The following is a 16,889-nucleotide window of genomic DNA, read 5'->3' as shown; positions in this document are numbered from 1 at the left end:
ATAAACCGAGGTACCACTGTACAATAGGAGCTTCCAGGAGTTCTAGAGCTTCCCAGGGTCCCATGTGCACTGACTGTACTTTAAATGTGTGGTGTGGATTTGCCTATTAGTTTATATTTATATTTTTAATCCTCGTGGCAATACGTGGTGTAGCTGACGAAGGGAGCATAGCTCAGCGGTAGATAGATACAGTGGTACTTCAGGTTAAGTACTTAATTGGTTCCGGAAGTCTGTACTTAACCTGAAGCGAACTTAACCTGAAGCGAACTTTCCCATTGAAAGTAATGGAAAGTGGATTAATCCGTTCCAGACAATGAAAAACACCCCCCAGAACAGCAATTTAACATGAATTTTACTGTCTAACGAGACCATTGATTCATAAAATCAATGTACTGTACTATAAAATAAAGGAGACAGTATTGTAGGTGGAAAAAATTAACATTTACAGTGGTACCTCGGGTTAAGTACCGGTACTTAATTGGTTCTGGGGTTGCCATTCGCACCCCGAAAAGTACTTAACCCAAGCGGTGGTAGTGCGCATGTGCAAAGCGCCGATAGAGTGTGGTGGAGTCTCCTTCTTTGGAGGTCTTTAAGCAGAGGCTTGACAGGCATATGTCAGGAATGCTTTGATGGTGTTTCCTGCTTGGCAGGGGGTTGGACTGGATGGCCCTTGTGGTCTCTTCCAACTCTACGATTCTATGATTCTAGAGCGCTTCTGTGCATGTGCGAAGCGCGCAGAACGATTATGCGCATGCGCAAAGCGTGCAGATTGCTTTTGCACATGCGCGCACAGCAGAACCTGGAAATAAACACTTCCAGGTCCACGGAATACTTAACCTGAAAGTACTCAATCTGAAGCGTACTTAACCCGAGGTATGACTGTAGTGAGCTGGGTGCAGCTGTGGTTTGACTCCATATATAAATATAAATATAAATAGAGAAATAGAAATACTTTATTGTCACTGTACCACTTGTTTACAGTGAGATTAAACGAGCTCCCTTCCCCCCCACAATCTCTCAGTCCTTGTTATACTCTGTGTGCTGTCATAAGACCACCAACGAATGTCAGCTGCAATGTTGCTGTCTTCCATTCAGCAGCCTCACAACCCATGTGAGTAGAAACTGTTCTTTAATCTGTTGGTGTAGTAGTTTATCATGCTTCTATATCTTCTGCCCTAGGGCAAGAGATTAAAAAGGTGCTGGCCAGGGTGTGAGTCATCCCTGAGAATGTTCCTTGCTCTTCTGAGACAAAGGGTCTCTCTCGTGATAGCATCTAGCGGACTCAGGGGACAGCCTACGATATCATGTACTGTCTTCACCACCCTCCGTAGGGACTCTCTGCCCATGGCTGTCAAACCAGTGTAATGCACTATGAGAGAACACTATCTATCGTGGACCGATAGAAGGAAATCATCCGTTGCTGTCCATCCTTGTTAGGCAGCTAACAAGGCAGCTTCTTATGTTGGTTTAACCCCATCTTTCGTCTTCATAACAACCCTGCAGGGCAGGCAAAAGGCAGAGACCAGCCCAGGGATTCCCCTCCACCTCCATCCCAAATTGCCCGACCTCCTCTGCCCTCTCCATCCAGAGACACAGGACGCATCTGGACTACACATTTAAACCAGCATCGTACCACTTTAAAACAGTCAAGGCTTCCCCTAAAGAACCGGGGAAATGCAGTTTGTTTAGGGCACTGACACTTTCTTGGAGAACCCCAACAGGTTTAACAATCAACCCTTCTTCCCAGGGAAGAAATGCCACCTGTCTCCCTAGAACAGGTGTGTCCTACAGACACATGTGGCCCCCAGCTTACTTTCATGTGGCCCCCGCCCCAAATTTTTGTTGTTGTTTATTTATTGATTGGTTTCGTATTGGGGCCACCTGACAAGGTGCTCTCCCAAAGCTACATAGAAGAGAAACACTCCACACATGATAGTTTGAAATGGCACAAGTTCAGAAGTAATTAAGATTCCATGCCAACTTGGGAGAATGTTTAGGGTCCGATCCAACCATGTTCTGCCTAGAGAGACTGGGTATACAATCTGCAGAAGAGTATTCTACAAAGATGAGTTGTTGAAGAGGGTGTATAAGGAATATATTTTAGATAAAATGTCAATTTGGCCACTTGGTGGGCTAGAACAGATGTTGCGCTTGCATGTTCACCTGAGAGGGTACCACCGCGACGGCTCAGGTTTACGCCCTGAGAATTGGTGCCCAGGAAGTCATGCAATGGAGGGCTTCTTCATGGTGTCTTCTCAGTGATTCTCCATCTTGCTGAACACAGCAATCGCTCTCCTTTCCCCAATTTTTAAAAGTCCTCCACTGCAAGTAAATAGTTTAGGCTTCCTGGGAAGAGCAATCTAGCCTTCCTCTGTCTGCCAGCTGGGTGGGGACATGGGGGGGAGGGTAAAGGTAAAGGGTGCAGCGCTCGTCTCACTTCAGACTGAGGGAGCCAGCGTTTGTCCACAGACAGCTTTCTGGGTCATGTGGCTAGCAGGACTAAACCGCTTCTGGTGCAACAGGACACCGTGATGGAAACCAGAGCGCACGGAAATGCCATTTACCTTTCCACCACAGTGGTACCTATTTATCTACTTGCACTGGTGTGCTTTCGAACTGCTAGGTTGGCAGGAGCTGGGACAGAGCAACGGGAGCTCACCCCGTCGTGAGGATTCAAACCATCGGCCTTCTTATCGGCAAGCCCACAGCGCCACCAGAACCACATGAGAGGGAGCATCAGAGAGAAAATGGGGCAGAAGAAAGAGGGAGGAGAAATGGCCACATCACAACAACCCTGAGAGGTAGGTTAGGCTGAGAGGCAGTGGCTAACTGTCCCAAGGTGCCCCCCCACCCGTGGTTTCATGGCTGAGTAGGGTTTTGAACCCCTACTGCTCACAGCTCAACACCCAGATTTGCGTTGTTCTCATATTGTCCTGTAGATGGCAGCAGCCACACATCAGGCTACCTGTGGTCCTCAGTGGAGAGACCAATGTAGACCGGTCCGGAGAGAAGTTTGCCAATGTAGACAGGTCCGGAGAGAAGTACCTGTGGCCATCAGGGGTGTTGATGGACCTCAACTCTCATCACCCTTGAGCACTGGCTGGGGCTGATGGGAGTTGAGAGCCCAATGACACCTGGGAGGACTGCGCTTCTCTCTTGCCATTAAGTATAATAGTATAAAATTAGAACAGAGCCTACCTCTATAAATACACCTGGCAGAAAACTCCATCTACCTGTAAACAGACATCTATTGCAGAAAAATGGCAAGGGAGTTGGGGAGGGGCATGACCAGTGGCCAGGAATGATGGGGACTGGACTCCAGCAACATTTGCTTATTTATTTATGTTTATTTTATATAAAAGGTAAAGGACCCCTGGACAGTTACCGTAAGTCCAATCAAAGGTGACTATGTGGTTGTGGTGCTTATCTCGCTTTCAGGCCGAGGGGGGCGGCGTTTGTCCACAGACAGCTTTCCGGGCCATGTGGCCAGCATGACTAAACCGCTTCTGGCACAACAGGACACCGTGATGGAAACCAGAGCTCACGGAAACGCCATTTACCTTTCCACCTACTTGCACTGGTGTGCTTTCCAACTTCTAGGTTGGCAGGAGCTGGGACAGAGCAACAGGAGCTCATCCTGTTGCAGGGATTCAAACCACCAACCTTCCGATCAGCAAGCCCAAGACGGTCAGTGGTTTAGATCACAGCACCACCTGCATCCCTTAGTTATTTTATATACCGCTTTTCAATCAAAGTGGTCACCAATCTCCCCGCTATTTTCTCCCACAACCAAACACATTATTAACTTCCTAGAGTTTCCCCTTCCTACTCCTTGTGCTCTGGATACATCCAAATCCAGGATTGTGATGCGGCATGACAACTCCTTCAATGGGGGCTGCGTGATGACAGCCTTGTGTTTTTATGTATATAGGAAGATAAGCACCGTTATGATAAAAGGAAAAGACAACTTGTTTGTTTTACAAGAAGCTTCTCACTCCCCACTGGGCAAGGTGGTCCTTTAGACATTGGGGAAGGGACCACTATGGGAGCTGGAAGGGGGTAATTCCACAAACTTCTCCCCACTTCCAACTCTCTTATTGTCTTTGAATGGTCACTGTGAGACACGGGGCTGCATTAGACTGGCCTTTGACTAGATCCAGAGGGGCTCCTCTGACATTCTTATGAAATTAGGGCTGCAAGAACATAGCAGGCTGCCTTATGCCAGTGGTTCAGTATTGTCTGCACTGACTGGCAGCAGTTATCCAGGGTTTCAGCCAGTGGCTTTTCCTAGTCCTATCAGAAGTTGCTGGGGACCTTTGACATGCAAAGCAGATGCTCTATTGCTGAGCTACCACCTCTCCTCTTCATGGCAGCGCTGGTCCATCTAGCTCAGCGTTGTCTGCACTGACTGGCAGCTACGGCGCTTCCGCACAACTGAGCCACTTAGGTGATGCTGGGAAGACGACCACCTTCCCCCAAGCCAGCCATGCTTTCTGCTCACGCGACTCCTCTCCCTCCCAGCCACCTGGCTCCCAGCCCTGTTCCGAATCTGCCATTCTTATCAGCTGGAATGTTGTCTTTGACATGCCAAGACGCAGCAGACAAGGGAATCTTTTGTAAAACACACACACACACACACACACACACACACACACCAGAACTCTTTTTTTTAGGAAGGGGAATAAATCCAGGCCATACACAAAGGAAAATGCAGCCGAGCGGCATTCTTCCTGCAGATAGTTGTGTGGTGTGTTAGGACGGGCACGAAATTCAGGTTTCTCTAGTCGAGGCAGGGTCCCAAACCTGCAGAAAACGTATATTTGTGCATCGGCGTGCCAGAGAAAAGCAAACTGTAGCCGATGAAAGCTTGTGCAAAGGGCAAGGAATGTTCTTCATCCCTGGGGGGATGCAAACTCCTCAGGGCAAACTTCTGGAGGCTGCATGCCAGTGGGCAAAGGTGAGTGGAGAAATGGATATTCTGTGGCATTTGGGAGCCTCAGCTGACTCTCTTCCCCCAAGCCTCCAGTCTGGTAAGGTAAGAAACTGCCTCATATCAGGTCTCCACTGGTTTCTCCCTCCAGCCCAGGCTGACAGTGGCTATCTAGGATCTCGGGCTGAAAGTTTCCCATTGCCTTCTACCTGAACATTTTTTTAAAAAAATCTGGAGATGCTGAGGATTGAACCTGGGACCTTCTGCCTGCAAGGCAAGCTCTCTGCCACAGAGCTATGGCATTTCCAATGGAAAACTGGAGGCTGGTGTGGATTTTAGATATGCCAGCCTCCAAGCAAGATGCCTAAATCCTGCCCTGTCTTTTAGAAGAACATCTGATCCAGGCTCATACTCTCCTGCCCATTTAATAATAAGTGCAGCTGGGTCATACACAGTTCTATTTTTTATAGAAAAAGATGTGCTGGAACTCACCATGAGACCCTCCCTTGTTCTCTTATATTGGCGCTGGTGCCCACTTGAGAGGTGCCGGAACTAAGTTCCGGCTGAAAAAAGCCCTAATCACACATATCTGGAGGATACAAAGATCGCCTTTCAGAAACATGCAACGTATAGCTCCCCTCTGGCTGTGATTTCCCTCAATTGTGCTTTTGGAGAAAACCTTTCCAAATCTGGATTTCTTGCACCAACGAACTAGCTCAGGGTTGAAGAAGCTCAGGGTTGAAGTCCAGGCCATAAATACATCACTCTAAGGCCTCTCCCTATCAGGTACCTGATGTTCTCATCAGACCACACCTCCTCTCCAGGCCACACCCCCTCTTCCCAGGCCACACCCCTCACCAGATCTACTTTGGATCTTCCTTGGGTGGTTTGGCTGGTTGGAATGGGTCCTTGGGCTCTGCTCATTAGTCTCACTTATCTGGATGGAGGACTGAGAGTGACGTATCCGTGTGTTTGTAGAAACCAGCCCATTGTTGAAAGGTAAGATTGGCATTCATTGCTCCGTCCCCCCCTTTTGCCTCCAGCCACGCTCACACCTGGCCCTCTGGGCATTGCCTGGAAGGGAATGTGGCCCCTGATCTGGAAAGGGCTCCCCACCTTTGTGCTAGCTGAACTCCCGCTTTGAGAGCTGGGCTTTGCGATAGGAAGGTTCTATGCAAATGAATGGAATCGCATGGGCAAACAAACAGGATCGGTTACCTAACAATGACAGAACAAGATTCTCTGAGAGGCATAAGCAGTTCTTTGGCTTCCGTGTGAACATTTGAGGCAAGAGACTTCCTCACGTTGGCAAAACCCCTCCATGCTAGATAGCCCGCTGGGTAGGATCCTCAACGAGGAATTTGGAGGGGTAAAAACCCCTGTCCTCACCTCTCATAATCTGGGATTTTTCACCCTTGATGAACACAATTGTGAGTAGCGGTTTGGTATTGATTTATTTTTAAAGGCTGGCACACCGAGAATGGGATTTACTTGGATATGCAAGAGTTTGGTTGTCATATGTGCATTAGAACTGGGATTTGTTTATTCTGATTGCCTCGACTTTCAGAGTTTCTAGCCCTCATGAAACCAAGCATAACAAATGCAGTGGCACCAATCTGGAACACTGCTGCTACTGAAATCTGACAGGCGCCTACAATTTTGATATTTCACCTCCTGCTTAAAGCTATTTGGTTCCGCTGAGTGTTTTTATAGAATTGATTGAGCGTAGCTCAATTCGTTGTGTTTTTATGACTATGTAATTTTACAACATTTTAACGGTTTTACTGTATGGCGTCGTGATGTTTTGAATGTGCGGGTGGTTTATAAGTATGTATATATTTATATCGATATGAAACCCTCTGTCCCTTGCCAGGCCCACATCTTTGCTCTTTTGCTGCCAAACTCTGATTCATTCACACACAAAATATTCTCCCTCTAGGAAAACGTTGATGGCCACTTTCCTTCCTAGACCTTTCATCAGGAATTACACCCCTCTTTGTAAAATAATAACAACACTCCTATTTTGCGTGTGTGTTTGTGCAGGAAGAGCAAACAGAAGGTGTGGAAAGAGAGGAGGGGACAGCCGCTGTCCTTTCAGCACCATGGTGAGTCGTAGATATTCCGGCTATCTGGCAGATGATGAGAGTCTCAGGGGACCTCAGGTAAGGCCAAATGGGAGACAGAAATGGGTTGCCCTTGACCATCCCATTCGAGGAAGGGGAGTCACCCAAGCTGAGCCAGCGTAGTGTAGTGGTTTGGGTGTTGGACTGTGACCTGGGAGACCAGGGTTCGAATCCCTCCTCAGCCATAAAACTCACTGGCTGCCCTTGGGCCAGTCCCACTGACTCTCAGCCTAACCTACCTCACAGGGTTGTTGTAGGGGTTAAATGAGGAAGGGGGAGAACCGAATATGCGAGCCACCTTGAGCTTCATGGAGTAAAAAGTGGCATTATAAACGCAACAAACAAAGTGACCTCTGGTGCTGCCCCACTCCGACATTGGGCTTGGCAGTCGTAGGTGTCAGTCGTACGGATGGCAGCACTCAAAGTGGTGGGCAGCAGTTGATCCAGCTGCCATCCAGGATCTCTCAAGGGCTGCCTGATCCCTTATATTCCTGCTGAATCATAGAGGTCTTCAGGGGAGTCACTGTTAAGTGGTTCCCCATGGCTCAGATGCAAGGCTCATAGCCACTAGAAGGCACGAGTTGAGTATTGTGGGCCCGGTTTTAAGGAACCCGGTTTTATCTGAACCTACCTGAATTTTGCAATGCAGTTCTCCAAAGAATATGTAAATATATATATATGCATCTATGAGCAAGATAACGTGCACAGAATGCATACATTAGTGGAAATAACACACACAGGTGCATTAGATTTTAAGGAAATTGCTTGCAAAAATGTGTATATTAGTCGAAAACTGCATGCAAACCCATGTTTATTAGGATAAATTTGCACTCTGCTGATACATTTTCATGGTGTTTTTTAAAAAAAGGCAAATTGCCGCAGAAACGTGGAGTGCTGAAATTAAGATTGAAAAATGAGAAACCTAGAGAACCAAAATTGACAGATTTGGCGACCTCTTACTGGGGCCAACTGTCAGTAGTGTTTGCTTCTGGTGGCATTGGTTCAACTTGTAAAACCCATTGAGCGTCAACAAAAGGTCTTCAGCCAGCTGAAATGTAAACATTGGCTGTCAATGAAAAATTCAAATAATTGCAAAAGGAAGTGTTGCCATTTAAATTGCTAGCATGAAGTAGGGACCCCCAGCAAAGTAAAGGAAAGTAAAGGAAAGCAGTGACTAGCCCCTACCTGCTTGTTTCCTCACACTCTGGCGATCTCTACCCTAATCTGCCACACAAAAAACTTGAAAGCCTTATTATCACCTACTCCACTCACCAGAGCTGCCAATTACCCAGGCCAAAGCTGTCATAATTCCTGAAAAAAGTCCCAGAACTGCTGCCCCCCCCGTGTTCCCCCCCCACTATATCACTGCCTACATTGCTGGTGTTACATGCATTTTTGAAACAGAGTCCCAGTAACTTCAGTCCCAATTCCCCTTTTCACCCTGGTTTTTCCTTGTCTACAGCTGAGACAAGGAGGTCCCTGTGACTGGAGAAACATCCTGAGGCCACCATCCCGCTGCCAATTCCGGGACCAGTTCACAGCCACCACAACTGCTGAGCTCAGAGCTTGCAGCCCAGACAAAGGGAAACGAAAACATCGCTCCAGCAGTCATGGCGAAAACAGCCACCTTGCCAACGAATTCTCGGAGTTTGTGGATTTCTTGGCTGACGAGGAGGTCCTGGAAAGCCTTCAGAACATCGTCGAGGACGCCGTGCGGAAGCTGCGGCGAGTGACGACCGAGGACGGAGACCCTATTTTTGATGTCGAAGAAGAATCCGGCTCCAGCCTGGACAGCCGGTCGTGGTCCTTCTCCTGCAGCTCGCAATACCACACCACCTCGGCCACTTCCAGCTCTGAAGACGACTGGGAAGCATGTCTCATGAGCAGAAGGGAGCCTGGGCTCGAAGGGAAAATGTCCCTCCTGGATAAATATGCCGCCAGGCTCCCGAGGCTGGATGAGAGGCCCAGGGAGGGAGTTTCCGGAGGATTCCACGCAGAGGTATTTGGAGGACTTTCTTGACGGATCGGACCTCCCGTGCCGTGCTGAGAGTTCCCCACTCTGATCCAGTCCATGTAATCCATGCACGGAAATAAATTTCTGCACAAAATGTCTGGATCCGCTACAGAAAAGCCTGCTGTGTGTGTGTGTGTGTGGGAGGGTTGTATGGGTGTGGAAATGGGGTCCTATATCCATAAATTCCATAATGTGTGTGCAAGGACTTAGGATAGTTGTGCAATGTTGCACCGCAGGAGCCAGCGGTAGAAAGGGAGCCTTCTCTTTGCAGTTCTTTTCCAGCCACATGCCTGGTGGCCAACTCCATCCTGCTCCTCCTAAGCCATGATCTGAGCCTTTTTCAGATCACTGAATGCTTATTTCGTTTACTGAGTCGGGTTGCAGACAATATTCCTTCCCAGAAGCTTCTGGTTTTCCCCCTTGCAATCTCCTACTGTTCTCATAGCGGTGCATGTTCCTAGCCCTCAAGGCACTATGTGTTGTTCCCGGGTGTGTGTGATGTGATTCTTTCAAAGCTACTGGCGGCATGACAATTGGACAGGTTCTCTATAAAACTTGAGTGTCGCAGGAACCTACTGGACAGTGCCTGTGACGCAGCTAATGACAGGTGAAAATTGCAGTTGCACTCCAGGCTTGAATTATGTTGTGACCCTAATGCAGGAGTGGGGAACCTCTGGCCTGTGGGCCAGCCATACCTGGCCCATCAAACTGTCCAATTTTGCCTGTCAAGTTTTCTCCAAATCATGCTCACCTACCCATCAGCTGACATCACCGGTGTTGTTAGCTGATGGGCAGGAGGACAGCGTTTAATCTTACATTGCCTGCATAGCCAGGAACGAACAGGATCATGCAGCCTAGGCAGCAGGATTTAATCCCCATTCATCAACTGGATGCACGGACTGAAAGAGGGATACGGGCTCCTCCAGACGGGTCTTTTATTGTGAGTGTATTCTGCAACATATAACAATAGCCGTGAATTAGTGATTCTGCATCCGTTTGTTCTGCAATGTTTCCCAATGCCACTATATTGTTGCTGTCCGGCCAGGCTATAGCACAGGAAAAGTGGGACAAAAATAAACTAGAATATTTGTGCTATAAAACATTCCGGGATTTCAGCAGGGAGTTATGGGATATGCACTGATTGAAAAGGAAGCAGTGTGACTCTCCCAAAACTTTTTGCAGGGGTGAATATGACTGAAAGCGGGAACACGTGTGGCCTCTCTGATAATTCCGTGTGCACAATTTGTCATGAATGCACAATAGAAAATGACACCGGGAGGGGCCCATGGAAGGGACGGGTGAAGAATAGTCATTCCAAGATGGGAACCACACTTTTCAAGAATGGTACCTATTCTGTGATCACTTATTAATTAATGTGCAGCGATTATCACAAGTCTCCTAGAACAACCTTTCTTTCCTTCCTTTCTTTTTACTATTCTGCTGTTTGCCCCTTTTTTGGAGGGCAAACCAGAGGGAATGGTTTGATGTGATAAAAAAGGAAAAGGAAAAGGTCAGGAAATAGCCGAGAGCACCCAAAGAGACAGGAGAATGTGTTAATTGTCCAGAGAGTCATTCCGATTGATTGATCTGGGTTGCGAAATCATTTGGTTTGTAGGGGTAGACCAGGGGTAGACAACCTGAGACCCTCCAGATGTTGCTGGACACCCATCAGTCCCAGCCAGCGTGGTCCATGGTCACGGATGATGGGAGTTGTAGTCCAGCAACATTTGGAGGGCAAGTGGTTGCCTACCCTTGATTCAGGGACAAAAGTCTCTGCTTAGGAATGCAAATGCTAAACAAGATGGGGACACTGGCTGTGCCTTTGGAAGCTCTGCGGAAGAGCGTCTGCTTTCGATGCAGAAAGGTTCAACCCCCGCTGGGAAAGAACCCTGTCTGTAACCTGGAGAGCTGCTGCCAGCCAGTGTTTACAATAATGAGTTAGATAGGTCAATGGTCTGACTTTGCATGAAGCAGCTAAGAGAGAGGGAAGAGGAAGTGTGCATTTGGGCAGTGGTTGTCCAAACCCCTGGGGAGCTGTTGCCAGTCACTATACACCAGTGCTTTTCCATCTTGGGCCTTGAGATATTGTTGGACTAAAACACACACCACCCCCAACCAGCTTAGGCCAATGGGTAACTATTTAGTACAACAACATCTGGGGGCCTAAGGCTGAAGAACATTGTTGTGGGCAATATTGAACTAAACGCACCAATCGTTTGGTTCAGCATAAGGTGGCTTTTTACGTTCCTCCGTTGTCTTATCTGGGAGTTACGAAATGGTCTCTGTTCCCAGCTTCCACCTAGAATATCCAAACCTAACACGTCCCCTTGTTACTTGTTATGATGCTGTTATAATATACTTTTTTCTTTTCTCTTCCTTTACTCGGTTGCAGACCTTTTCAGAACGATCAGGGGACAATTATTATTTCCGGCAAGAACACTTCCACATTTGGGCCAAACTGGCAGAGTCTTTCACTAAGCTACATTGCCCGCGGAGAGATTATTTTGCAAAGTTCAGGAAACAGACCCCAAAGCAGACGGCGTCCGTAGAGTCCCTGCACAAGGAGATCACCAGTGTTCTGAAACGGCCCACTCCCTGCAGCATTCCCTTGTACTATCCAGGAAACGAACCTTTCTCAGCCCTAGATTTCTTGGAAGAAAACAAAATCCTCGCGGCTCTTCAATGCATAATAAACCAAGCGGTCCTCAAAGTGCTGGAGGTGACCATGACGGATGGAATCCCCTTTGTGACTGCTTACGACGAGCAAGGCCACCCTCTGATGCCATGGGCCTCTTCAATGGAGGAGACCGAAGAAGGAGAAGAAGGAGAAGGAGAAGAAGAAGAGGGCTTGAGGAGCGGCTCAGTCGACTCCGGGAGCGGAGAGGACACGTCAGAAGAGGGTGACTCCAAATCCGAAGAGGGGAAGGAGGGAGGAAAGAAGAAGAAGAAGAAGAAGGGGAAGAAGAAGAAAGACAAGGGGAAGGAGAAGGAGAAGGAAAAGGAGAAGGAGAAGAGGAAGAAAGCGAAGGCGGAATCCCAACCCTCCCCATCCCCAGAAGAGAAGGGCAAGCCAAAATATACACCACCACCCCTTCCGAAATCTAAGCGGAAATCTATGGGGCCTGAGGAACCTCAGCGCAAACCCAAATACGTGCCGCCTCCGCTGCCAAAAACGAAGCCAAGGCCGCCACCAGAGGAGCCCCCACCCAAACCGAAATACGTTCCGCCCCCGCTTCCGAAACCAAGGCAGAAAAAAGACTCTATCCAGTCAGTTGCTGAGTCCAAACAGGTACGTAAATTTCTAAAGAAAGGGAGGCTGCGGCCTACCTGGGGAGTATGACAAGGGTCCTGCAGGCCTTAGAGATGGTGGGGGGGGAGGGAGAAGGTTTGAATCCATCCACACTTAAACTTGCTTAATTTGCGCTTTCCAAAACAATATGTGAACTAAAACACAGCCGTCCTTTGAAATTTGCACTTCTTCCGAATCTTGCAATGCCGGTTTTCAGCCGAATGATGTACTGAAAAATAAAGTGTGAATGAAAATGCATGTATTAGCAACAAGAATAATCAAAATGCATTGGCAAAAATAACAGTACAGTACCTGTTTTTGCTAATAAATAGTTAACTCCAACTTGTAGGGGTGATTTGCTACTGTTAGTAGAGCAACTAATGTTGATTGACTCAACCATCCCTCTCTAGCATCTATTCTATCCAGACAAGCAAGAAGCATTATCAGAGTTCAGGGATAATGTACAACAACAACAACAGCAACAACAAATGCAAATAATTTATCTGTATGCCGCTCATCTGACTGGGTTGCTTCTAACAATTAAAACATCATACCCAGTAAAACATCAGATACTATAAACTTTCCTATACAGGGATGATTTCCAGAATCTTCTAAAAGTTGTATTTATCTCCTTGACATCTGATGGGACGGTGTTCCACAGGGCGCTACCTCTGACTGGTTCCCTGTAACCTCACTTCTCGCAGTGAGGGAACTGCCAGAAGGCCCTCGGAGCTGGACCTCAGTGTCCGGGTGGAACGATGGGGGTGGGGACGCTCCTTCAGGTATACTGGGCCGAGGCTGTTTAAAGCTTTAAAGATCAGTACCAGCACTTTGAATTGTGCTCAGAAATGTACTGGGATACATGCTAGCCAGGGAAAAAATGATCAAGGAGGGTGTAAAGCAGGGCTGCCCAGTGGGGGTGGCCTAGGGCGTCGGCCTGAGGGCCACATCCAGTCCCTGGACAACATCCCCACAGTAAAATATGACCCAAGCCTTACTTTATTATCCTTTAAAAAATCCTATGCCTTATATGATATGGCAGAGGTTTTCAACCTTTTTTGGTCCACAGCTCCCTTGACCAACTACAGTGGAACCTCGGTTTATGAGCACCTCGGTTTACGAATTTTCTGTTTACGAACGCCGCGGACCCATCTGGAACGGATTAATTCACTTTCCATTACTTTCAATGGGAAAGTTCGCTTCAGTTTATGAACGCTTCAGTTTATGAGCAGACTTCCGGAACCAATTGTGTTCATAAACCGAGGTACCACTGTACATTCTTTCTGCGGCTCCCCTGTGGGGCTCAGGAGCCCAGTTATGTCACCCCTTGACTGCAGAGCTGATAGCCTCTCACCTTTTTTTGAACGCCCTCCCTTGTGGAGTGTTCCCTCAGTCTCCTCTCTTCTCCCCTCATCATCTTGGGAATCCTCTGGGCTGCTGCCCCCCTGCCCCAGAAAGAGGTCCCTCCTCAGACTTCCCCACAGAGGCCTGGCAAGCACCCCCTGGCCAGCCCCAGAGGCACCATTCGCCTGGGGAGCTTGTAGCCAGGGCCATAGCTGCCAAGTTTTCCCTTTTCTCGCGAGGAAGCCTATTCAGCATAAGGGAAAATCCCTTTAAAAAAGGGATAACTTGGCAGCTATGGCCAGGGCTGCTGCAACAAACAGCTGGGCAAGCCTTTGGAAGGCAGAGACGTGAGAGGGCATCAGAGGAAGGGAGGGGAGGAAAGAGGGACAGAGGCTATTGTTGCCTGCTGCACCCCTGCCCATCATTCAAGGCGCCCCAGGATGCTACAGCTCCCTGGTTGAAAAACCACTGTCCTATGGCATTGTTAAGTAGCTTTTTCAACACTTTCATTTTTTAAAAGTATATATTTATTGTTTAAAAATTGTAAACAAACACATTACATACACACACATATTATACATACAAACATATACTATACATTACGATGACAATTAACAAATAACAAATATAAAAAGCAAATTGTTCTATAACTTTCAAACTTACAATCTATTAACCAAATTTTAAAAATGACTTCCAATTAAACTTGCTGTGTTTTGTCTATTATTAAGATGTTTTTGCACAGTTTTATATATATATTACGTATTTTCATCACTTATTCATGTATTTAGGCATTGCATTGTACAAGGTTCAGTCTAGCTCTGCCAAAGGAGTTTCTTTTATGTTGCTGTTTCTCAAATAGTCTTTAAATGCTCCCCATTCCTTGTTTCATTTGTCCTCTTATTCTACCTGTTGTTTTTGCCAACTGCATATATCCCACCATTAAAGCCTGCCAGTCTATTATATAGACTATATATAGACTTTTGTATAGTCTATTCTATTTTTCCAATTTCTCGCTATCAAAATCCTTCCTGCGGCTATTCCATACATGAACAATGTTTTCTCTGATCTTCCTATTTCCTTTGGCAAAATACTTAATAAAAATACCTCTGGCCTTTTCTTGAATGTGCATTTTAACAATTTCTTTAACTCTTTATATATGCTATTTCAAAAAACACCAACCTCTACACAAGACCACCACATATGCATATACGAATGCTTTTTCTTTCTTTCTTTTTTAAAATAATTTTTATTGGTTTTACAACAAAAAACAGCACAAAAAACAATAAAACAATAAAGCACAATAACATAACAATAAAAATAAAAAATTCCTTCCGTAGCACCTTAAAGACCAACTAAGTTTTTATTTTGCTATGAGCTTTCGTGTGCATGCACACTTCATCTGAAGAAGTGTGCATGCACACGAAAGCTCATACCAAAATAAAAACTTAGTTGGTCTTTAAGGTGCTACGGAAGGAATTTTTTTATTTTACTTCGACCCAGACCAACACGGCTACCTACCTGTAACCATAACAATAAAAAGAAACACAAAAATCCAAATACTCAATCCTTTTCTTTTAACATTATATGAGGGGACTTCCTCGAGTTCCCTCCATCTGCGGTTCATTTCTCCTTTATCTTTAGCAATTTCCAATTCATTGTTCAAAATTCCTTACAATTTCAAATCTCTCATGCGTCTATTTATATTCACCTAATTCCTAAATCCACAGTTTCTATACACTTCTAAATCTAATCTTAATATACAATTTTAGCATATTTTTTAAAAGTAAATTTTAAAGTCTTTCCACTCTTCTTCTGTCGCTTCTTCTCCCCGGTCGCGAATTCTCCCGGTCATCTCAGCCAGTTCCATATACTCCATCATCTTCATTTGCCAATCGTCCACTGTCGGTAATTCGTGGGTCTTCCGATTCTTGGCCAGTAATACTCTTGCCGCCGTTGTGGCATACATGAAAAAATTAACATTGAAAAAATTAACATACTTTTTCAACACTTTCTGTCTTCCCTTCCCACTGTTCCAAGCCTGCTGTCACACGGCGCATCATCAGCCCCAGCGACATCAAGCGTGCCCGCCTGCAAGGCAAGCCCCTCCCGAAGCAAGCCATCATTGATTTCCTGATTGAAAACGCAGCCAAGCTCATCTTGTACAAGTACAACTACGAAACCCTTCTTTCCGAGAAGCTGGGATTCATCTCGGTTCCCGTAACCAAGGTCCTGCTGGAGATCATGTTCGGCTACAAGAGAGTCAAGGGCAGCGGGATACGGCTGTCGTCTCAAATCGACTGGTCGAAAGTCAACGACGAGATCTACGCGCCGCGCAAGCCGAGGCCCAAGACCCCGAAACAGAAAGACAAGAAGAAAGGCAAGAAGAAGCGAGTCCTCTGGGACCTGCAGAAAAAAACGGAGAAGAAGAGCGTCCTGTTCAAATCTGACATGCCCACTGGCAAAGTCGTGGTGATGAAAAGCGCCGTGGAGAAGGAAGTGAGGTCAGGCAAAATGCCAAGAATAGACTCCAGTAGCCAGCAAGAGGGCAGCCAAGAAACAGATATTTATGATATAGTTGCTTTTGGAGAGGGCGAATCTGAGGAGATGTCTTTAGATGGCGAAGGACTTCCAGGCCGGTTTGCTTCAAGGAGATCTATCACTTCTGAGGACAGCAAGTCCTTGGTTGAGGCTCAAGATTCGGAAGACCAGTCGCCACTCGCTGTGACGCCAAAGGCATCGTCTTCTCAAAAATTAAACATAGGCCCTGACGGGACCAGAGGGTCGGGGACTGTTTTGCCCGAAGTAGGAGCTCCGAGTCAGTACTCTGGAGAACATTTGAAGAAACAATCGTCGTCTCGAAGGTCTAGCCTCAGCGGGGAAGGTAGCAAAACTTACCTGCCTAAAATCTAAAAGTGGTATGATAGCAATAAAGCATATAGATTTGTATACGCTCGTGGTTTTGTAATTTATATGTACTGTATATGCCCACCTACGGAATCTGTGGAAGGTCTCAGACAAGAAGCCCATTAGCTGGCGAGAGAGAATAATATTTGCAGATTGTTATTTTACAACCTCTTTTAGCTTCCATTGTGGCGCATGATGAAGTTACGCCCTACTGACATTTCAGAGCTGTTCAGAACCTAAAGCAGGGGAGGTGGACCCATTAATCTCTGCCCTCCTCCAACCCCT

At 46.7% G+C, this 16,889-nt stretch overlaps 1 protein-coding gene across 1 annotated transcript; it reads left to right on the top strand.

Moving 5' to 3' along the window:
- Window positions 1–7,032: 7,032 nt before the first annotated feature.
- CCDC116 (coiled-coil domain containing 116) lies at window positions 7,033–16,610 on the top strand. The gene is made up of 4 exons (XM_035098779.2): window positions 7,033–7,092; window positions 8,516–9,052; window positions 11,460–12,356; window positions 15,738–16,610. The coding sequence occupies exons 1-4, from the start codon at window positions 7,033–7,035 to the stop codon at window positions 16,608–16,610; spliced, it is 2,367 nt and encodes a 788-aa protein (XP_034954670.1).
- The last annotated feature ends 279 nt before the right edge of the window (window positions 16,611–16,889 follow it).

This window comes from Zootoca vivipara, chromosome 17 (genome assembly GCF_963506605.1).
Source record: "Zootoca vivipara chromosome 17, rZooViv1.1, whole genome shotgun sequence".
In the NCBI taxonomy this organism is placed as follows: Eukaryota; Metazoa; Chordata; class Lepidosauria; order Squamata; family Lacertidae; genus Zootoca; species Zootoca vivipara.
The sequence above is the reverse complement of the archived record's forward strand: the minus strand, read 5'-3'. Positions and strand labels throughout refer to the sequence as shown.

Bases quoted from the DNA above. Each gene is read 5' to 3' on its own strand.
- CCDC116 (XM_035098779.2), top strand. From the start codon at position 7,033: ATGGTGAGTCGTAGATATTCCGGCTATCTGGCAGATGATGAGAGTCTC. The intron at 7,093-8,515 runs GTAAGGCCAAAT...CCTTGTCTACAG, and splicing joins AGAGTCTCAGGGGACCTCAG to CTGAGACAAGGAGGTCCCTG. The intron at 9,053-11,459 runs GTATTTGGAGGA...ACTCGGTTGCAG, and splicing joins CCGGAGGATTCCACGCAGAG to ACCTTTTCAGAACGATCAGG.